The following is a 23238-nucleotide window of genomic DNA, read 5'->3' as shown; positions in this document are numbered from 1 at the left end:
ATATTGATGGGGTGCGCTATCTAAGACTGGCCTGCAGAGAGTATCCCAGTGATGCACTGGATTGGGGAACATAGGGATGAGAATTGAACTCAGCACCCATCACCTAATTATAGCGTGACCTTGGGTAAGTCACTTCATTGCTTTGTGCCTCAGTTTCCCCTTTGAAAAATAGGGATGAGGATGATATTCCCACTTACAGCTGTGCTATGAGATAACTTGAAAAATACTTGGGAGTCAGATACAACAGTGCTGGGTGAGGTATAATGCCTAGGGTAGATACATGAAGGGTAACATCTTGGTCAGTTACTGAAGCAGAAATAGTTCTGAGCAAGAAACTTCACTTATCAAATGTATATTTCACACCTCCTCTTGGAATAAATCCTTTAATCTTTGAGTCAGCAAGAGTAAACCTAGACCATCCCTGACAGGTGTTTGTCCAACCTGGTTTTAAAAACCTCCAGTGACAGGGATTCCACAACCTCCCTTGGAAGCCTGGTCCAGAGCTCGATTACCCTGAGAGAGAGAGAGAGAGTTTTTCCTAATATCCAACCTGAATCTCCATTGCTGCTTCTCCTCCCTTCAGTGGCAATGGAGAAAAATGGATCACCGTCCTCTTCAGAACAGCCCTTCGCTTATTGGAAGCCTGTTGTCGGGTCCCCCTCAGTCTTCTGGTCTCAAGGCGAAACATGCCCAGTATTTTAACCTTTCCTCACAGGTCAGGTTTTCTAACTCTTTGGTCATTTTTGTTGCTCTCCTCTGGACTCTCTCCAATGTGTCCACATCTTTCCTTAAGTGTGGTGCCAAGAACCGGACACAGTACTCCAGCTGCGGCCTCGCCAGGGCCGAGTAGAGCAGGACAGTTACCTCCCACGTCTTACATATGACCCGCCTGTTAATACAGCGCAGAATGCGACCAGTGCTAGGGCCTGTGTTACACACGAGGGAAGATGAGATGGTCCCATAGTTTCCAAGGCCAGAAGAGACCAGGGAGTCATCCCCTCCCGTCCAGTCCCTATAATGCTGCTTCCCTCTCATTCCTTATCCTTTGCTGCCCTCTGGCGACTGCATGAAGCAGCCAGAATTTCATGGAGATCTGCTGTATTCTCCATCTTTTCTCTTTACCGGTTCGCTTCCAAATGCTTCCCATTTGTCAGTCAAAACTCCTAAGCAGCAAGGGCTGGTTGGGGCGCTTGGACTGTGGATGGGATCGCAGCGCCCCAGGCACCCGCCGAGATTTGCCTTTGTATTAAGTCACCAGCAGGAAACGCACGTAGGCCCCAATTCTGGTGAGACAGGGCCAATGGGAGGTTGGCCTTTGAGCTCAGTGGGGACAGGTTTTGCCCCCACTGTCTATCTAGGTAGGTAAATGCCTCTGAGCACTGTCGTGTCTGAGCACACGCAGGGAGGAGATGAGTCCAGTGGAGCTACGGCTGGGTCACACCACCTGGGGATCTGCCCAGTGACTCCAATGGAGCGACGGCTGATTGGCTCCAGCTGAGGATCTGGCCCACAGAGTTTAAGGTTGATATTTTCCAGTCCTAACTAGGTGATTTGGATACACAATTCCCATCACATTTAGTTTGAAAACATCAACCTACGTGACGCGCTCAGTGCCACACAGGGCATCTGGGGCAAAGCCAGGAACTGAGCTGGGAGTTCCGAGGGCCAGTCCAATGCCTCCAACACACGCTCAGCCGTCACCGCCTCGCTGGGGTCCGTAGGTGAGGGTCTCTGGCCTGTGCTATGCCCAGAACAGACTATATCCCAGGGGTCCCTTCCGCCCTTGGAACAGCTGGGAATCTATGAGTCTCCTGGCAAAACTGTGATCCGTGGCTGTTCAAAACAATCGTTTAGCATTAAGCGTCCTGCTCCTCAATGAAATTGCAACCTCTGCTTTTCCCAAATGAACAGCTTTAGGAAGATTGATTTGTGGCCAACATTTTCAAATTGGGGGACCTAAAATTAATAATAATTAGGCACCTAAATCCGACTGAATTTCAATGGGATTTGGACATCTAGCTTCTATAAAGCTGCTTTCAAAGTGCCAAAGTTAGTTCTCATCTGGCCCAACTGTAGACCTCAGCCCCAGCCCCATCTGGCGAAACTGAGGCACAGAGAGGAGATGGGTCACACTGTCAAAAGCATCTAATCCTAGTATCCAGAGGGACAGGTTTTTAAAGGTATTTAGGTGCTTTGTGGAATTTTCACAAGTGCTTAAAGAAGTTAGATGCCTAACTCCCCTAGAAATGAAGAGAAATTGGGCATCCAGATCCCTTCGGCAGTTTGAAAATCTTAGCCTTAACGTCTCTGTTTTAGTCTGGGTGTGTTTTTCAGGATTGCTGGGCAGCCCTGGCTCCCAGACAGGTCACTGAGAAATGCAGGTGCCCAACACACCTACAAGTCTGGCCACTTTGATTAGTAGGGATTTTTGCTGGCTAACTTTAGGCACCTGAGTTTGAAAACTTTTGCCTAAGTGATTTGGCTGAGGTCGCAAAGAAAGTCCAGGCCCTCTGATATTAAAGCTACGGTCTCTGGATCCCCATCACGTGCTCCAAACTATTCTTATGAATTCTTCTTCTTCTCCAAACTTACACCAGTGAGACCAAGGTTAGAAACTGACCTCTGGAGACAAATCAGGGTGTCAGGTGCCCTAATGCATTAGCTCCACTTAAGTCACGGAAGGTGAATTCTGATTCACACTATGAAGACCCAGGTCTATAACAGAAGTTTAACATTTTTGGTGATATATTGCTCTGTGTGCATGTGTATATGTGAGGAAGGGGGAATTTTTGGTAATATTTTTATGACCTCACTATGTGCCTCGGTTTCCCCTCTATGGCACGTGGTTACCCAGTGCGGGGAAAAGGACTCCGTGTGTTTTCAGGAAAGGCTAAAAGACAGAGGAGTGTGCCTGTCAGCTCCCTGTCTGGGTGGCATGAAGAGTCGTTAAGAAACTGTTTGAAACTGACCCAGATGAACAAGGGGGCCAGTGAGACAATGCCAGTGCTGCCTGGATTTCCCCCCTTCTCGCAGGGAAGCTGAGCAAAGACACCCACCTGCTAGCTGGAGAACGGAGGCCTGGGAAGGGGTGAGCTGGGGGGTCAGAGGCGGCTTCCGGACGCGCTCTCTTCTGGGAACTGACTACAGAGGTTCGACAGACACACAGACACAGCCTGGACATGGGGTTCACTCCGGCTGGGCGGGGCCCCGGGCTGACCAGAACGGACGATGTTTTCACCTTCATTTCTCTGTGCTAACCTAAGAGCTTCCAAGGCTGTGACCACGTGACTAATAAACCCGGCTGTTTTGCACAAGCTGCCCGAGTGTCACTGTGAATCCTGGGGGAGGCGCCTGGGTCCCTGCACATCTCTCTCAGAGGGTCAGTCCAGGAGGTGGTGATGCCACAGGGCTTCTCCTGAAGGGAGAGTGAGACCCTTTGGGGGTCTGGCCCATTGAAGGGGATCCACCAAGGGACTGTTCCAAAGCTGGGGGCGCAGCACCGATCCTGTGGATCTGGGACAGTATGTGTGTGAGGGTGTTCCCCCTGCCGGAGGCTGTGGGATCTCCTGTGTATTTGTGTGTGTGTGTTTTGTTGTTGTCCCCTGCTGGAGGGAATGAGACCTGCTCAGTGTGTGGGTGCAGGTGCATGCATCCCTGCTGTCCTCTTCTCTCGCTCGGGTGTGGGGGTGTGTGCGTATTTCCCTTCTGCGCCCTCTCGGAAGGAAGGACACTTGTTCTGTGAGGGTGGGTGGGTGAGGGGGGAGAAGTGCAAGCTGCTTTGTGAGGCATGGAGACAGCTCAGTTCTGGCCTGGGCCTGGCCTGGCAGGGGCTGCCGGAGCTCAGAACTCCACAGAAATACCAGAGCTCTGAGGACGCAGGGCCTGGGCCAGGCTCCTTCGCCTGCGTGCTGCAGACAGGGCAGGAGCAGTGCAGGAGGAGAGCTGCCAGTCACAACTGTGGTGCATTGACAGAGCTCTGGTGGGGGGTGGACTTGGATCGCAGAGGGTCAGGATGGACGGGAACTGTCAGCGCTGTGTGTTTGGGGCAGGGCAGCAATGACAGCTCCTTGCTGTGATGTATGGGCAGCGTTAGGACGGGCACAACAGGGGTATTGTCAGTCAGGGCTGAGATCCCTCAGCAGAGCTGTCAGGGAGTCAGGGCTGGGACCGCAGGGGGCTGCAGGTCGGGATGGAGGGGCAGCAGCACAGCTGTGTGTGTGTGAGCCCAGAGATGGAACGGGGTGGGGAAAAAGGGGGCTGTGGGTTAGGACTGAGGACATCAGCAGAGGTAGGGGTTGCGGGCAGGACAGCAATGCCCGTCAGTCACTGAGGCCTAGAAACCCGGAATTGCCATTTGCTCAGTGCCCCTGGGCCATGACGCCTTTGCTAACCTCGTGGGAAACTGAGGTTTGTTTACATGTCTGTTTCACTGCACCCCCCCACCCCCAGAGAAGTCCCTCACATTCCCTTACTACCTGAGGGTCTGATGGAATTTACGAAGGGGGGGATCACCTGTCACAGGCACTGGGAATGAACGGCTTGACTGCTTTGGCTTTACCCATCAGGGCTATCTGCATAGGAACAGACCCGTCCCTTCCTTTGTCTAACTTTAATCAATGCCTCTGACTTTCTGTTCTAATCAGCCCCCACGAGACTGCCACCGAGACTGGCATTTCCCAGCAGTGTTGCCATTCTGATGGCCCGCGGCGGGACCCATTAAAGCAACGAGTAACTTTGTTTCTGCTGCTGGCCCGTAATTCCTCGAGAGAGTTGTCAGCTCTCCAGGCTGGGCCCAGCCCTGTTTTGGGCTGAGCCCTTCTCTGAGTGCTCATTAAGACAAGCGAAGTTGTAATGACCAGTGTGTCCTCCTGTCGGTCTCGATACACTCACAGACGCTGCAAGGCTCATTGGAGAGAGTTCTTTTTAGAAGGAGCTTTGCTAACAGGAATGGTTTTAATGAGCACAGAATGAAGCAGCCTTTTGGGTTGGTTTGTTTTTCTGTTTGTTTTTTTAAATATTTTTGTCCTAAGCAGAGCGTCAGTGAAATTAATGTGTTTCAAATGAAATGGATCCAGGCTGTACAGCAGGTCACCATCGCCTCCTGCAGCACCCCTTGCAGCTGAGAGGGGCTCTGCTGGATGCTGCTTCTGTCTTCCCCCCGGAGATCACGTTAACTTTAAGGCTAGTAGGGACCATCATGATCATCTGGTCTGCCCTCCTGCACATCGCAGGCCACAGAACCTCACCCCACCCACTCCTGGAATAGACCCCCAACCTCTGGCTGAGTTACTGAAGTCCTCAAATCTTGATTTAAAGACCTCAAGTGACAGACAATCCACCATTTACATGAGTTCAAGCCAGCAAGTGACCCCTGCCCTGCACTGCAAAGGAAGGCGAAAACCCCCCAGGCACTGCCAGTCTGACCTTGGGGAAACCCCCCCAAAAACCTCCATGTTCCCACGTCAACTTTTGAATTAATCACACATGTATCTCTGTTAGTTAACGCTCCATTCACCTTAGTTCATAGCACTGTCAGGGTGCTCATGGCAAGAGAATCTCTCCTGTCTCATGTCAAGGAGAATAAACACATGCAAAAAAAAAAAAAAAAAAAAAAACCCAAACATTGACATAATATCCCCTCTCTTAGGGTTGGATTTTCAAAGGGCTTTGAGAGGGATATAGAGGCCCAGCTCCCCTGGAATTTCAGCTGGCCCCCGTGAGGCCCTTTGACAATCCTGGGCTCTATCATTTTCTTCACTAACTTGGTGTTTATATCCTGGGAGGCAGTAGCTGGGGAGCTGGGAGCCTGCTGTCTATTTCCATGCCTACCACTGACCAGCTGGGTGACCCTGAGCAAATCACATGACTCCTCCGTGCCTCAGTTTCCCCATCTGCAAAAGGGGGTTAGCCATGCTTCTCTTTCTTGTAAGGACTTTGAGCTCAAGAAAATTGCACTGGGTATGTGGGTGTGATGGGGTGTCCACCCCACACAAGCCCTGAGTGGGTTAATGTGGGCTGGGAGGGGCCAATTAACCTTCGATGCTGCACCTGGAGGGAAACCAGGGCTTGATAGGGCCTAATGGCAGGTGAAGCCCAGCTGTGGGAGGAGCTGGGCGAGCATTATCAAGCCAGGAAGCCCATGCAGGAATGAGCTGCTGGGAGGCAGGATGTCTGCAGTTGTTCCTTGGGGAGAAAGGGAGTTGGCCTGGGACAAGGAGGAGATCCAGGGGGATAAAGAAGCCCTGGAGTTGTGCCCTGAGCCAGGGAGTCTGACAAGAGATCTAGAGGAGTGAAGTAGCAAAGGGGCATGGAGGACCCAGAGGAAGGCAAGTAGATAGAGTGCTGGGCTGCAGTAACCGGGTCTGAGACTGAGCAGGCCTAGCGTGCTAGTCAGAGGGTACCTGGGTCCCCCCACCGGCAAAGTGGCCCAGGACCTGGCGTTGGGACAGAAGCTGCCTTAGAAGGCAGATGGATAGCTTGTCAGTACCCTGAGGTGCCACATAGTGACCTGGCCGGAGGGCTGAGTCACAAGAAGGGAGCACCCTGAGTTATAGGGAGGGGTAACAATGTGAGCAACTCATGGAAGAGGGCACCAGATGGGGAGAGAACTGATTCCCAGACCAGCTAGGAGGAGGTGTGCCTGCGTTGAGTCACTCCCTTCCCAGGGAGATCAGGCTGAGATTTCAAAAGTGCTGAGGGGATTTGGATGTCCACAACCAGCTGAATGGCAGTGAAAGTCTGTGTGTGTCTGTACTAAGGTCAGGGCTAGCTCATGCGCATTTACAGAGATGTCCTGGTCACTCCAATTTATGGTCCGCACACAGCTCTGCAGTATTTTTTGGGGGGCGGGGGGAAGGGCCCTGCCTGCCTGCCTGCCTGCCTATGGGGAACTGACCCCTTCTTCTAGTTTCCTCCTACCTGAATCAGGTTCAGGTGGAGCTTGCCTTTCTGTGGGCCAGGATCAGGGGAGCCCTTGCACCTCTGGATGGGGGAGCTGAGAACAGGCAGGTTTGGGGCATATACCAAGGACACACTGCTGAGAAGGAGGGTGCTTGACACACCAGAAACTCTCCAGCCCTGGGGTGGGGGGAGGGGAACCCCCACTAAAGTGAACAGGGGCAGTTCACGTGCCTCAGAGCTGTGCTTTCAGGCTGTATTGAGCCCTCCTGGGTGTTCTCTTTCAGCTGAGAACCTCTCAGGGAGATGAGTGGGCCACTTCCCACCTCTCTGAGCCCAATCTGCTGCAGATAGATGGGTGGATCCTCTCCCCTTCATTCTCCCCCTGCTTCATACAGTAAGGGAGAGCCAGGGCAGCTCTGCCCTAGCCAAGGTTGGGAAGCCCTTCTTGTTAAGTGGATGACTCCAAGTGCTCTAAAATTCACATGCTTATGCAGATTGTGTTAAAACTTGCCATGGCAGTCCTGGTAGCAACTGCAAACATTGCGAGGCACTGCTATTGTACTAAACCAGTGGTTTTCAGCCTGTGGTCCACAGACCCCTTGGGGGTCCGTAGTCTGCGTAAGATTTCCAGAGGGGTGCATACCTTCCTTGGAAATTTTTTAGGAGTCTGCAATGAATAAAGGTTGAAAGCCACTTCACTATAACCAAAGTATGGGGAGGAACACTGCGGAATCACAGAGCAACCGTGCGGCTAAGGGGAAAGCTTGTGCCCTTCCATACCATTGCATTCAGCAAAACTCAAACTTCAGGTAAGGTAAAAGCCCAAGTCACCTTAACTCTGCCCTCAGTGCGTGCTGCCCCTCCCCCATGACCATAATACACACGCTGCCTCTCTGCCTTGTCACGGCAATGGATGGGTATATCTACAGCTGCCTGGCCCTCAGTGCTGAGCCAGGCCCTGTAAAATGTAACCAGACTTTTACAACTATGATGCTTCTCGGGGTGCCCAGGGCTGGGAGTCACCTTGTTACCCCCTGCCTCCAGCACGAGGGAGTCCTGCCTGTGCTAGCTGAGTGAGAGCTCCAGACACAACTGGCCGCTCAGACGCTCTCCTTTGGTCTCCACCAGCCCTGCAGCCTCACAGTCGATGCACCCCAGCTCCTGAGTTCCTTCAAAGTGTCCCCTTCTGGCATCCACCCCGATCGCTGGGTTCCTTAGTTTCACCTTACCGCCCCCGCCCCCGGTCCTCTGTCACACAGCACTTGAGTTCAGTCACAGTAAAACAAAAGGGAATTTATTTAATAAAGAACAGAGATTCACACAGAAACAAGAGTGAGTGACAGAAGCAAATGGCTACATACAAAACAAAATCATAAAGCACAAACTAGGGCCTAAGCTTACTCATGGTCACCTTTCCTATCTAATAAAGTAGATTCTCACCCCAAAGTTCAGTCTGTCACAGGGATTGCAGGCCCCACGGAGCTAGGACCTGGTCTTTCATAAAGTACCCCTGCTCGGCCAGGTACCTCCTCAGTGAACGAGTGCAGTCTCTTTCTCCTGTCATGTACGGAATCAGTCTTTTGTCTTTATTCCCAGACAGGGCCGTCCCCTCCCTGTCATTTCGTCTTTTTTGCTTCCATGGGGTTTTGATGTTTATAGTGTCTTTGGCTTTCCGTTGATTGTTCTGGGTTGGTAGACAATTGAGCGAAACGTTACATAATAGATGAGCCAGGGAGGGATGACAACTCCCTCCCAGTTAAATGGGCCATCACCGAGACAGGATTCCCTGCTGACTAACTCTTACTCCAAGACCATAAGGGCAAAACTTTTAGTACAGCTACATTATTCCCTATATGTACACCTCGCAATAATTGAGTAGCAGTACATTACAAGCTTTCAGTAGACACCTTGGATGCTACCCTTTATGGATAAACACGTTGAAAAAGATGTATTAGTTGTAGTGAGTTTGTCAGTTCTGAGACAGGAGTTGCTTGTAAACAGCAAACTCTTTGCCAGTTGGCACCAAGGGGCCCCTGTGTCACAACAATCCCTTCGCTGTTGCATGCATGATACCAACTAACCCTATGCTTTCCCTACCCGTCATTAAAGCCGCAGACCACTCTCACATCCTATCTCGCTGCTGTCAGTACCCATTCCAATACAGAATCATTTAGGTCAGTAGTTTTCAAACTTTTTTTCATTTGCGGACCTCTAAAAAATTTTGAATGGAGGTGCAAACCCCTTTGGAAACCTTAGACATAGTGTGCGGATCCCAGGTTGAAAACCACTGATTTAGGTTGTGTCAATAGCAGGGCACTGGGGTCATCTTGCACCGGGCAGTGAGGACCTCTCAAGGTTCCTTCCCACCCTGCATTTCTGTGATTCACACAGGAACGTAGAGTGGAGCAACTCCAAGCTTGTCAGCAGCAAGGAAAACACCCTTGGGGTTCACAATGCCTGAGACAGATACTCAGGCTCCCTGGACAATGAATGGGGAGCAACAGGAGTAAGACTGGGAGTCACAAAAGCCAGCGTGCTCTGCAGGCAGGTGCCTAAGGTAGCCCCTGGGAGATGCTAAGAGGAGTGTGTCCCAAACCTGCCCCCTCAAAAAGTTCAGCACCTAAATCCTGGGCTGGAGGGAGGTGCATACTTCTGACTGGGGCTCTCAGCCCTCTCTTTGAATCAGACACAGCTGCCCCATAACTCTGAGCCTCAGGGGTTACAGCACTCCCCAAGGACATCCCTGCTCTAAAGGCGTGTTCATTATTTAAAGTCAATCAATTATGACCCTACTTGGAGTGTAGCTTTTAGAAGGAGACTCCAGCCTTCCTGTAAAGTCTCCAGATGATGGCAACTCCACCACATCCCTTGGTAAATGGCTCAGAGTTGTGATGTCCATGGCAATTGGAATCTGGGTTGAATGACTGAAAGACATAATCCTTCCTGCAATGTCTGTCACTAAGTCCAGTAATTTTGTCAAGTGTCCGTCGCACAACATGGTGGTGCTGACCTGTGCTCCAAGAACGATTTGGGGATCTGGAAAAGCAACCTTACAGTGAAAGACTCAAGAACCTCAAACTATGTAACTTAACAGGGAGAAGGTGAGCAAAGCTTCCACAAAGAGTTGACTTGAAGTACCTACAGGGAGGGGTTGATGGTTGCCAGGGACTCTTTAGTCTCCTAGACAAAGGCGAAATGGGAGCCAATGGCTGGCAGCAGAAGGGAGACAAATTTGGGCGAGAAAGAAGGGGCACATTTTTAACAGTGAGGGCAACTGGCCATTGGAACAGTTTGTCCAGGGCTGTGGTGGATTCTGGGTCATTTGCAGTCTTTAAATCAGGGCTGGATGCCTCCTTCTAAAAGATCCTCTCTAGCTCCGGGACAAGCCAGGGGTGTTGCCAGGGGTGGGCTCGGGCTAGAGGGGGTTCACCCCCTGCCAGATCTGAGCGAGCCTCCCGCTTGGTGAGAGCCCGCTGGCTGCCCAGCAGGAGGACGTGCAGGGAGAGTCCCCGTGGCCCGGTGTGGTGCCGCGGGCAGAGTCCATCCTGAGTGTGCCCAGCGTGCCAGGCCTGTCCCCGGTGTGGGGAGTAAGATGGAGGGAGGGGAGGGGAGGGGAGGGGGAAGGGGCTGCAGGGGAGGGAGGGAGACAGACACAGCCAGCTGCTGCCATCGGCACTGCCACACGGCTCCCTGTGCTCCCAGCCCCCCACCGCCCTTCCCTTTCCCCTCCAAACCCCCATCATAGACCCCCCAATTAATCCCTTCCCACAGTGCCCCCCAACCAACCCTCTGCCATAGCCCCCCAACCGACCCTCTGCCATAGACCCCCCAATACCCTCCTGCAGTTCCCAGCCAACACCCCCACCACAGACCCCCATATAACCCCCAACCCTCCCCACAGCTCCTGTTTAAATCCATCCAACCCCTTTTACCCCATCCCCAAATAAACACATCCACGCACCCCTGGAGAAACCCAAACCCCACAAAACCTCCTTCTGCCACATCCCCCACCCACCACACTACACCAACCCCCTTCTCCCCACATATATCCACCTCATGGCACACCCCTCCAACTACACCCCCCCAGAAAACATCACCCTGACAGCACCCCCTCACCCCACCCAGACCTCCCCCCGCCGCTGCTCGTCATCCCCCCAGCCCCATTCCCTAATAAACCCACCTCTGAAAACCGTCCCTACGCCCCCATCCCCCACCATCCTCAAACCACTTCCCTCCCCACACCTCCCTCTGTCTTCACCCCAGCCCCTCCTGCCACTGCTCCAGAACCCCGACTCCCCCCAGGGCCCTTTTGTGGCCCCCAACACCCCGGTCCATCTACCCTACCCATCAGCCCGAATGCCCCCAGCTCCTGGCTACACCAACCCCCCTCTCCCTTCTTCAGTCGCTCTGGTCCCCTGGGGCTCACCCCGGATCCCCCCACAGGGCCCCTCACCCCTTTACCCTGGCATCCAGCATCCTACCTTCACCGTATGTGGGGCTGGGGACCTTCCTTGTCTTCTTGGGGTGGTCAGAGGTCTGAGCCCCACTCATTGGAATGAGCCGCCCAGCAAATCTGAGAGTGGGGAGAGCCAACAGGCCAGAGCAGGGCGCCGGGCCCAGCCCCACAGCACGCTGCTGTGGGGTGAGCGTGGGGCAGGCTGGCTCTCCAACCTCCCTCCCCTCCTTGCTGGGGCCTCATCTCCGCACCAGGCTGGGATAGAGACAGCGACCCTGAGACCGGAGAGTGGGGCCTGGCCATTTCCCTGAGCTCCCCCAAAGGGTATCTTCACCAGCCCCCTAGGGCGATGGGCCTGAGGGGGGAATCGCTGGCTGGAAAGCTCCAGCCTCTGCTATGCGGGAGATGTGACTAAAATGATCAGAATGGATTTTTTTCACCTTAAAATCTATGTATCTAGGAGCTCCTCTCCCCCCTCCTCTCCCCTCTCTCTTTCCTCAGCTGAGTAGAAAGGAGCACAGTGCAAACCACCTCCAAAGATTTTGACAGAAAACGGAAAACAACAGAACATTTTTTTGAGAGAGAGAGAGAGAAAAGGTGGGTGAGGTGTTATCTTTGATTGGTCCAACTTCTGTTGGTGGGAGAGACAAGCTTTCATGCTTACACAGAACTCTTCTTCAGTCTGGGAAATGTACTCGGTATCACAGCTAAGTACAAGGTGGAACAGATAGTCTATCATAGCTCACACACATTTCAGGGGACCATTCAAGTTGAAATGTCCCATTTAGTCGGGGATCGGTCCTGCGTTGAGCAGGAGGGGTTGGACGAGATGACCTCCTGAGCTCCCTTCCAACCCTGAGAGTCTATGATTGGGGACAAAACTGTGTGAGCGAACACACTGCAATGTCACTCCAAGCGACAAAAGTCTCCTGTTTTTGCAGCAAAATAAAACCGCCTCAACGAGAGGCGTAGAGCTTTTTGTGGCAACGTTTTGGCAATAAACTGTCAGTGTGGACACCACACTCAATGATCTTTCCCAGTGTTGTTCCTCGCTGTGAGCAGACTGTCTCCAGGGCAAGAAGCTTCACAGCTTCCACCTTCCTGGGTCTGACCTCGGATCATTCAGCATCCCCTTCCTCACCGTGTGCCTCCCGCAGTGAGTCCGCACAGGCGGGGCTCCCACAGAAGCCAGAGGGCCCTGCACCCCAACTCTGCCGTCAAACGTAACTCTCAGCCAGTCAGTAAAACAGACGGTTTATTAGACGACAGGAACACGGTCTAAAAGAGAGTTTGTTGGTACAGAGAATAGGACCCCTCAGTCAGGTCCATCTTGGGGGGCAGGGAAGCCAGACCATGTCTGCGCCTCCCTCCGTTTCCCCAGCCAGCTCCAAACTGAAACTCTCCAGCCCCTCCTCTGGCCTTTGTCTCTTTCCCCAGCCAGGAGGACACCTGGTCTCTTTGTTCTCTGACACCTTCAGTTGGCACCTTGAGGGGAGGGGCCCAGGCCATCAGTGGCCAGGAGACAGGGAATTAGCCAGTGTCTATGCTGAAGGTATGACACTGGCCCTCTGGGGCTCTGCAACTATCATACCCCCTTATCCCCCCACCAAGATACTTAAGAAATGCATAGGGGAAACTGAGGCACCCACAGAGGATTCAGAGAAAACATAAAGAACAGTCTCACTTCGTCACAGTGCTACATAAAAAAAACCCCTTAATAATAATAAAAACTTTTTTTGTTCTACACATAAAAGCACACAACTCATATTTTAATATCCATAGTCTTAAACTTTCTGATGCGATGGATGTGCCCTCTCTCCACCACCGCAGCAGCCCCCAAGCTGGGGTTGGGAAGAAGTGGGGTTCTCTCCCCCACCACAGTAGCCCCTGAATTCGAGCTGGAAAGGACGGGGGGTGGGGTGGGGGGCTCTCCCTTGCCAAAGCAGCCACAGAGCTGCAGCTGGGAAGGAAGGGATACTTTCAAATCTGGGGGCGGTGGAGAGGCTTTGTTTGTGTTTGTGTGTGTGTGTGTGTGTGTGTTCTCTTGGGAAGCAGAGAAGCATCAGGTCAGAAAACCCCTCCTCCATTAAAGTCTCCAAAAAAAGTCTCTCATATTACAAAAATTGTAAGTAAAAGCCAGGCAAGGCATGTTAGATTATCTTTTGTTTTCGCTTGTGCATTTTTCCTTGGCTGGAGGGAGGTTTATTTCTGTTTTTTGTAATTTTGAAACTAAGCCTAGAGGAAGTTCTGATGGGTTTTTGAATCTTTTGTTACCCTGTAAAGTTATCTTCCATCCTGATTTTACAGAGGTAGTTTTTACCTTTTTGTTTTTAAATAAAATCCTTCTTTTAAGAACCTGACTGATTTTTCCCTTGTCCTAAAACCCAGGGGTTTGGGTCTGTACTCACTTTGTAACCAATTGGTTAGGATATTGTTCTCAAGCCTCCCCGGGAAAGGATATTTTGGGGGGAATAGGAACTCCAAATGGTCCTTTCCCTGATTCTTTGTTAAATCACTTGGTGGTGGGAGCATACCGTCCCAGGGCAAAGAATTTGTGCCTGGGGGAAGTTTTAACCTAAGCTGGTAGAAATAAGCTTAGAGGGCTTTCATGCGGGTCCCCACATCTGTACCCCAGAGTTCAGAGTGGTGAAGGAATCTTAACGGGGGGTGGGGGTGCAGGCTCTGGGGTGGGACAGGGAAGGGGATGAGGAGTTTGGGGTGCAGACAGGGTGCCCCGGGGCAAGGGCCAGAGAGAAGGATTCCCCCAGCCCTCTCCATGCAGGCAGCAAAGAGCTCTGGGGGTGGGCCCCCTACATTCCCCCCCACATCCCCCTCCCGCACCACACTCACCTCACACCACTGTCACTGCACTTGCTCCTAGGGCCCCTCTCAGGTACAGGAAGCCCACTCGTCTCCCCCGTGGTGGGTGTCACCGAGGGGGGAAAGCCTCGGTGGTGGTGGGGGTGGGGGTGGGGCTGCCCTTGTCCAGCGTGGAGCAGGAGCGGTGACTGCAGGCGGGGGGACCCCCTGTGCTGGTGGAGGGTCCCGCCAGAAAATGAAAGGGTCTGAGGGGGAAGGGCAAGCTCGGGGTCAGTCTGCCCTGGCAGTGGTAATTGGGGGGCACTAGGGCCTTGCGATGGCAGGTGATGCAGGAAGGCAGCATGGAGCTGCATGGGAGAGACAGGGATGCTCTGGGCTGGGGGGGGGGAGGTGCACAGGAGCAGCAAGTGGGGGCCAGGGGACACTCGGGGGAGGCACATTGGGGCGGCAGGCGGGGCCGAGGGAGAGACCCGGCCCCGAACCCGGGGGGATCCGGGAGCCCAGGCCCTCAAGATTACTGGAGCCCAGGCACCATGGGTCCATACAACTTGCCGCCCCTGTCCCCATGGCCATGGCGGTAGCGGGTTGCTGGGGCGGCAACATGCTCTCCAGGAACCCTCCAGCCTTCCCTATCAGCTCCGCAGCAGCAGAGCCCGGACTGGAGCAAGGGAAACGCAGAATCCTTCCCTCAGGGCTGTCCAGGGTGACCAGATGCCCCGTTTTTATCGGGACAGTCCCATTTCAGGGGACTTTTTCTTATATAGGCGCCAATTACCCCCCACCCCCTGCCCCGTTTTTTCACAGTTGCTATATCTGGTCACCCCAGGGCTGGCGCATTGAGAGCAGAAGTCCCTCTGGCAGTTAATGTTGCTCTAAACAAAGCGGGCGAGGGGTGTGCAGCTTCTTGACACACCATGTAAAGTGATCTGTTTGTAGGGAGGCATAAAGCCCTACACTGATTGCTCTGAGAGGATTCCCCCGAGCAATTGGGGAAGGCAGGACCTTGTTCCTTACCTCTTGTAACAGGGCAACAAAGGATTAAGGAGCGGCTCTGGCCTCAGCCAGCCCCACTCCAACACACCTGCAGGGCAAGCACAGACTGGGGGGAGGATGTAAAAGGGAGCAGGAAAGCTCCCTTGTGGGTAGACTTGGCAAGAGGTGGAGGGAGAGAGGCTGTCTGGGTCTTTGGAAGCACTAGGATCTGGAGAGAGGTCTCTGGATCCTCAGGATGTGCTGGTTAGGAGACGTGGTTCCTGCCTAGGCCACATAGGGGCACCGTTTGGGGGGAGCAGGGGAGGGCTCTTGCCCCCATGTTTTGGCCCAGAGGCCTGCTCACAGGGCATGCCCTAGGCCCAGATGAAGCTTCAGCACAGCTTGAGTGTGATAAGTTCTGTGCTGCTCCCAGCTTCCCCCTTTGAGCCTGGGAGTTTGTTTATAAACAGAGGCAGGGTGATTAAGATCACAAAAGGCTTGTCATTCAATTCAATTAAGGATCATTGGATGATCCTGAAAGCATTGCCAGGCAGGCCAGTTAAAAGATAGGAAACAAAGGTTAGGAATAAATAGTCTGTTGTCAGACTGGAGAGAGGTAAATAGTGGCGTCTCCCAAAGGCCTGGCCAGGGACCAGTGCTGTTCAGCATATTCCTCCATGATCTGGAAAAAGGGATAAAGAGTGAGGTGGCAAAATTTGTGGATGATATGAAATTACACAAGATAGTGAAGTCCAAGACTGACTGCAAAGAGTTACAAAGGAATCTCCCAAAACTGGGTAACTGGGCAACACGATGGCAAATGAAATTCAGTGTTGATAAATGTGAAGTAATCCAAATGGCAAAATATAATCCCAATTATACATACAAAATGACAGGATCTAAATTAGCTGTTAGCTGGCAAGAAAGGGATCTTGGAGTCCTCGTGGCTAGGTTCTGTGAAAACATCAGCTTAACATGCACCGCTAATAAAAAAAGCGAACAACATGTTGGGAATTATTATTGGGGCTCTGCCTCAGCCTGCAACGCCCTTGCTGGGCTTGGTAACCCTCTCTGGGTGCATGTATGCCCCCTTCTCTGGGGCCAGTAGAGGAACCCTCTCCCATCTTGACACAGGTAGCAGCCCAGGCCTCTGTACTCAACAGCTAGGTCTGCTCTTTTCTCTTTGCTGCAGGTTTCCCTGGGCACATCCTACCTCTCTTCTCAAGTTCCCTTATCATAGAATCATAGAATATCAGGGTTGGAAGGGACCTCAGGAGGTCATCTAGTCCAACCCCCTGCTCAAAGCAGGACCAATCCCCAATTTTTGCCCCAGACCCCTAAATGGCCCCCTCAAGGATTGAACTCACAACCCTGGATTTAGCAGGCCAATGCTCAAACCACTGAGCTATCCCTCCCCCCCCAAAACTTACTCGCTTCGCCCAATGTGGGGCTCGAACCCACGACCCTGAGATTAAGAGTCTCATGCTCTACCGACTGAGCTAGCCGGGCTCATGATGCCGGGCTCCCTTCTCGGCTTTCCTTGCGGCTTTCAACTTCCTACCTAGTTCTCATTCCAGTTCATAGCCCAGCTGAGCTTTATCACTGCTGAACTCTGGTTCTTTTGGGACCAATACATGGTCCCTCTGAGATAGGACTCATTCTGTAATCAGTTGAGCTAAGCCCCAGGCTCTGCAGCCTAGGGGAAAGCACTCTCCTTTCCCTGTTACACACCTGCTCTGCCCAGCCCTGCTCTTATTGGGTTGAGGGGGTGAGTCTTGCCCACATACTCAGTGTTTAGCTGATGGCCATATTTGGGCTGGGGAAGAAATTTTCCTCCAGGGCAGGTTGGCAGAGTCCCTGGGGGGGTTTCACCTTCCTCTGCAGTATAGGGCACGGTTCACTTGCTGGAGGCTTCTCTGCACCTTAAAGTCTTTAAACCATTATTTGAGGACTTCAATAGTTCAGACACAGGATAGGGGTTTATTACAAGTGTGGATGGGTGAGATTCTGAGGCCTGGATTGTGCGGGAGGTCAGACTAGATGATCATAATGGTCCCTTCTGACCTTAAAATCTATGAGTCCATGAGTTCAGACCTCTCCACTTCAGACCTGGTTTCCAGATGAGCTAAGTTCACAAAGGCTCGACTGGCTGCAGTTGGAATTTTCTTGGTTCTGGTGATTCTGACATTCAGGCCCTTCATCATTCAGAGGCTGACAGGTTTGTTGAGAAGATAATGAAACCCCATCGCTGATCAGAAGGAGGTCAGAGTCCATTCTCTAGGAGCTGAAGGTTCATTTGTCCTGCTGCGGGAAGTGGAGCTGGAGAGCGGAGATGTTATGTGAATGAGACTGCATGATGGAGTTGGAGACTGAGGGACGGGAGCCTCCTCCCAGAAATGCTCCCACGAGATCAGGTTTGAGGACATCTCTGGGGAGGCTCTTGCGAGGAAAAAAACAAGGGTGGCTCATTGATGGAGATGTCTCTGTCCCAGGGATGGGGGAAGCTCCCAGCCAGGCTATGCAGCAGGGATCCCATTTCTCCCCCAAGAAACCCATATGCCCAAAGAAGTCAATGGCTCTTACCTCCATGAGGGAGCGGGCTCTTCCCTCTCAGCCTCTTTGAGAACTACCACTGCTTGGGGTTTCCTAGGACAAGGGACCTGTCCCCACTGCTCCCTGAGGTGGCTCAGCTTCTGACTGCACCCATCTGGGAGGCTGTCACACACCCCGGGGCCTAGAAGACATGGGGGGAGGAAGCTCCTCTTCATGTCAGACTCTGAGAGCCCAGAGAAGAGCCAAAGGAAGAATAAAGGGCAGGAGATGAAGCTAGCCCGGAGCCTCTGTCCCATCCTCACCTCCTCAAATGTGGAGCTTCCTGAGCTTCAGTTGGGCAGACAGTCTGTAGCCCTGACACAAAGGTCCTTCTGCGCCATATGGGGCAGGAAGATCTCTGCCTGGGAGCACGGGGAATGGGATGGGGGTGAGATCAAGGAAAGAGGGGAGGGATGTGGGTGTGAAGGAAAGAGCTCCTGCCTCAGATGAAGGAATTTGGGGGGCCGAGGGAAGGACCAAGGTCCACAGAGAGGGGAGAGAGTTTCTGTGAGTGCCAGGGGCCTCCATTTCCACTTCCACTAGCCCCCCATTTACAGTGAGACAGAGCAGTACCTGCAGCAGGGAGCGGGACTTGCTGAACAGGGAGGGGAACTTTTAAGAGCATCAGATGAGCCACAGCCCTTGCAGCGCCTCGGGCATCTGGTGCAAGTGCCGGATGATGTGAAGCTGGCCCATGACCTTGGCTGTGACATCCTCGTGCTGCAAGGGAACGAGAACATGTCAGAGACTGAGACACTCCCCAGGAATGAGGGAGGATTAAGGGCACATGGAACCAGCACCTGGTCCCTGAGCTCCCACTTCACGCCGCCCCTTGCCTCCAAAACCCCGCCCCCCCCACCCCAGCTCCATTCTCTCCCCACTCATCCAGTCGCTCACACTTATGGCCAGTAAAAAGTGGTGGGCCCTGGTCCCCCCTGTTCCGGCACCCCGGAGGAGAGTGGGAGAGGATGAAGAACTCCTTTCAAATATAACCCCCCCACACCTCCCCCCGACCTCAGAAAAGCACAATTTGCCAGCAACTGCAAAACACGGACCTAACCTATCCGGGCCAGTCATGTTGTATTGTGTGTGACATTCCCGTCCTGGGGCGGTTTATGTCTTTGAGAATGTGAACCCTGCAGGCCTGTTTCTCTACGTAATGTGACTTCAGTGCTCCTGATGAGAGCCATTGTTTGTAAATGTTTCAGTAGCCGACATATTTATCATCCATGTACATACAGACATTTATTCATAATTAGAACTGGTCAAAAATAGCAAGGGTGGAGAGGTTCATGAAAATTGAAGAAGAAACCACTCCCCCCCCCCCCCCGCCATATTCTTCAAACTTATTTGCAAATGTTTTTAATGATCAAATTTTTGTTTAGTTTTGGTGGGAAAAACTCCACCTTCTCTCTCAAGGGGGCAGAGAAATCCAAAATGTTTTTTTTTTAAAAAGGGAACTTTGTTCAAATGAACAATGTAATCCAAAGCGGCATTTTTCGTTAAAAGGTTGCATTGTCAGTGTAAAACCCTTTTGAACCAGCTCTATTACTGTATAACAGGATGAGTTTATTTTTCATGATGCATTGTTTGGGCCAAGTTCTAAGTGGTATTTCAGTCTTTGCACAGCTCTTCTCTTCTTGTATCTGTACCTCTCATAAACTGTGGCCTTAATCTCGGCTTAACACTTACATGCAGGTTTAACTTTAATTAGTGCTGTGAATAATTCCATATCAATGGGACAACTCTGAGGTCGGGTTTACGCTACAGCCCTATATCGGTGTACTACGTCATTTATTTAATTTTCTTTCTTTTATATATGAAAGTTCTTGAGAGGTTAAAGCAGGTAAAATATATGAACAGGTTGGGACAGTCCAAGTTTGTCCATGCAAAGTGACAGCAGAGATGTGGGATCTGCTAGTTTTCCATAAGCCTCTCAGGGTTACCCAGGATAATTTTGGGGATCTCTGTCTTGCATCGGGAATGTTCCCTGAAAGTGTCCAAACAGCTCAGAGATACAGAACCATTCCCTGGATCCATTCTTATAGCTGTCTTCCCCGGAAAAGAGTCTGGCAAGTGTTCCTGTCAGCTCATTGCTAAGTTATGTGCCAAAACACTAAAGTTTTCAGGTGCCTAAGTAGCCCCTGGAATCATGGTGAAATTATCCTCCACGCCATCACCAGAATTGGAAATGGTGCCCCGGAGTGCACGGTACCCTACCGTGCTTCGCACATGGGAGCTGCATTAACAGGCAACTCTGCAAGTTATCTGCATGCCTCTGCACGTGACCCCCACGCCTCTCCATTTCCTTGGCCACATGTATCCTGTCCCCATGCTGGCGGCTAATCCAGAAAAAGAGGGAAAGAGCTCACCACTGCGACCACCTGAGGGATGTGTTGGGTTGAGATCAGCTGGTCAAAGCAGGCAATAGGGACAGAATCTGAGATTGAAGCTCCTCGAGGGACCTCTGACCTTTCCAGACCTGCCCTTCAATCACACACAGCGATTGTAAAGTTGAATGTGATCGTAACTAGACCCATTTTAAACCCTTCACCACACAAGACAAAGCCCTTAGGATTCATCATGAACTATTTATTTCTCCTCCCCTGACTCCCTGCAGCCACCAGCCACCTTGGCCACTTTCCCTCGTCTCTCCCAGGCTGGGCTCACTTGATTGCAGGAGCTCAGCGGACGGTCCAGCTTTGCTCTTTCGCTTCCATTCTTCACGTCTTTGGACGGCTGCATTTGCAACTAAGCAGCCGGATGGAAACACTGAGTCCTCTGTCTCGGCAGGCAGGCCCAGCCGCCAAAGCCAAAGACTCCCTGAGAACAGGGGGAGGTTCGCCTGAACTCTCAGGAGTGGAGGCTGGGCCAATAGGGTAGGGTTACCATATTTGAACTTTCAGAAAAGAGGACACTCCAATGGGGGGGGGGGAGTGGTAGCCCTGCCCCCAATCTCTTCCCTACCACTTCCTGCCCCCCACAGAACTGCCAACCCATCCAACCCCCCTGCTCCTTGTCCCCTGATCGCCCCCTCCCAGGACTCTGCCCTCTATCTAAGCCTTCCTTCTCCCTGTCTCCAACTGACCCCTCCTTAGAACCCTCCACCCTAATTGCCCCCCCAGAAGTCCACCCCCTACCTGTCCCCTTACTGCCCCGCCCCCTATCTGCACCCCCGCCCCCTGACAGACCCCCAGGTCTCCCACATCTATCCAACCACTCCCTGTTTCCTGACTGCCCCCGCAGAACCCCCGACCCATCTAACCCTCCCTGCTCCCTGCCCCTGACTTCCTCCCCAAACCTCCGCCTCATCCAACCCCCCCTGCTCCCTGTCCCTTGACTCCCCTGAACCCTCTCCCTATGCCCACCCCCTGACAGGCTCCCCCTAGAACCCCTGACCCATCCAACCCCTTGTGCTCCCTGTCCCCTGACTGTCCCTTGGGACCCCATGCCCCTTCTCCAGCCCTCCAGCCCCCTTAGCCTGCTGCTCAGAGCACTGTGTCTGGGGTGCGGAGCCAGACACAGTGCCGCGCTCCCCTGCAGAGCACGCAGCTCCCCGCCCCCGGCCTCCAGAGTGCTGCATTGGGAGGGAAATCCTGGACCTTTGTAGAGTTTGACAAATTCCTCCCTGAGGGCGATTGAAAACCCAAAAAGCCGGACATGTCCGGGAAAATCTGGACACATGGTAACCCGACCAGAGGAACTCCAGGATCTGCAGCTGTTGCACCTGTATGGTGAATCCTCCGACTCATCACCAAACAGCTCTTCCACCCGGCCCCACGGTCTGACCGTGCAGGAGAACAGAAACCATTTGGGACAGCAGAAGAGTCTCCTCAATGCCGCACTCTTTGTTTGGCTTCCCGTGGTCACCGTGAAACACGACTACCCTGCTCCCAGGAGTCTCTCAAGGAGCTGCCGGCGCAGTCACTGGGCACCCACTCCTAATGGTCTCGGGCAGTGGCATTGCAGAGGGAGCTGAGCAGACCGTCCCTTCTGTGACTTCCTGAATTGCTGCCAGGACGGATTCTCCTCTGCGCTAGGGAGAGTCCCCGAGGAAAAGAAGCTGTGGTGTGGGAGGGGGCAAGACAAGCATTCCCCCTGAGCCCTTGACTAGCAGGCAAGCAGGACTCTGGGAGCCAAGGGATTGGTGTGTCTTGCTGGGAGAGCAGAGCTGGAGAGCAGAAAAGGGCATTGAAGGAATTGAAGAAAAGTCAGTGTCATGGCTGGGTAATGGGCAGCCAGACCTAGTGGTCAGAAGCAAAAGACCAAATTGTGTTCAGAACCTCAAGTCAGATGAGTCACCCCGAGTCCGGATGCCAGGAAATCAAGCCTGGGGAGTGGGAGCAGGAACAGCCAACAAACGGTCCAGAGCCGGGGAGGAGCGCGGCTGTTCAGACAGCTTCTTGTTCCTGCTGCTGGTTTAAGGAGGTCCCGGGGGGCCGATAAGCTGCTCTGGGACTCTGCCAATAGGAGCCTCAAACTGGGTCTGGACTTCGTAAGTCCGAGGTAAGCAGTTTTTCGTAGGCTTCCAGGTGGCGTGCTGGAGGCTGGCTGCTCCCAGGAACCCTGCAGACCCGGGTTAATGACCCAGGGGTCATGACAGTGAGTGATCTCTCCCCGCTCAAACCTCCTGCACGAAACAGTCTCCAGGGTCCCGGACACACCCTCTGAGAATAAAAAAACACAGTCATGAGGACAAATAGGCTATGGAACAGGAGCCCCCTCTTTCTTGCAACAGCCCCAAGTGCCCAGAAGAGTGGACGGTTCTTACCTCCAGGAGATGCCTGGGATCTTCCATCTAAGCCTCAATGGGACCCATGTTGCTTGGTCTGACAGGAGGAGATCATCTGCCCCCACTGCTCCCTGCGCTAGGCTGGCTGCAGCACACATCTGTGTAAGAGGCTGGGCCAGAGAGATGTTACAATCAGGGTCCAGGCACCCCAGAAGGAGAACAGAGGGTCTGAAACCAGAAGACGAAGCAATCAAATCAGCGGATACGACAGAGAAGTTTTCTACCCTACAGGGACATCAAAGAAGGTCTGTTAGGAAAGCTGAGATGTTCATCTGGAAACTGCTAAGGCAAAGATTGTGACTTGTTAAGATTCAGTTTTAGTCACGACAAAGTGTGTTGTGTTTTGTTTCTCTCTTTGAAATTTGTCTCTTTCTCTTGCTTAGTATCACTTAAATCTCTTCTTTGTCACTATGCTTCCCAAACCACCTCAGTGTTGTGTGTTCGAGTGAAGTGTGAGTCTCCAGCCTACCCAACAGGCTGAGCTGTGCCCTGTCTCTCTGAAGGTAGCAAATAATTTATGACCGGTGCTGGGACCAGAGTTCAAGGGCAGTTCACCAGACATCTCGTGTGAAGCACAAAGAGACCAAAGGAGCTGGAGAGATTCCGGCCCCACTGACCCATGGGAACTTCCCACAGAAGAGGCTACACAGGGCTCCAGACACAGCCACTTTGGGTGTGTACCAGAGTTCACTCACCGCTAGATGCT

At 52.7% G+C, this 23238-nt stretch overlaps 1 protein-coding gene and 1 non-coding gene across 2 annotated transcripts in view; one reads left to right on the top strand and one right to left on the bottom strand.

The window, feature by feature from the left end:
• The window catches only part of LOC125629622 (zinc finger protein RFP-like), a 164111-nt gene that overhangs the window by 113808 nt on the left and 27065 nt on the right, over window positions 1-23238 (top strand). Inside the window, exons 5-6 of the mRNA XM_075119872.1 lie at window positions 11937-11953; window positions 14036-14067. Of these exons, the coding sequence (XP_074975973.1) occupies window positions 11937-11953; window positions 14036-14067 (49 nt within the window). The remainder of the gene's footprint in view (window positions 1-11936; window positions 11954-14035; window positions 14068-23238) is intronic.
• Window positions 16585-16657, bottom strand: TRNAK-CUU (transfer RNA lysine (anticodon CUU)). Its single transcript has one exon. It is a non-coding gene; the product is annotated as a tRNA-Lys (tRNA).

The sequence above is a fragment of the Caretta caretta genome, chromosome 14, assembly GCF_965140235.1.
Source record: "Caretta caretta isolate rCarCar2 chromosome 14, rCarCar1.hap1, whole genome shotgun sequence".
In the NCBI taxonomy this organism is placed as follows: Eukaryota; Metazoa; Chordata; order Testudines; family Cheloniidae; genus Caretta; species Caretta caretta.
The sequence above is the reverse complement of the archived record's forward strand: the minus strand, read 5'-3'. Positions and strand labels throughout refer to the sequence as shown.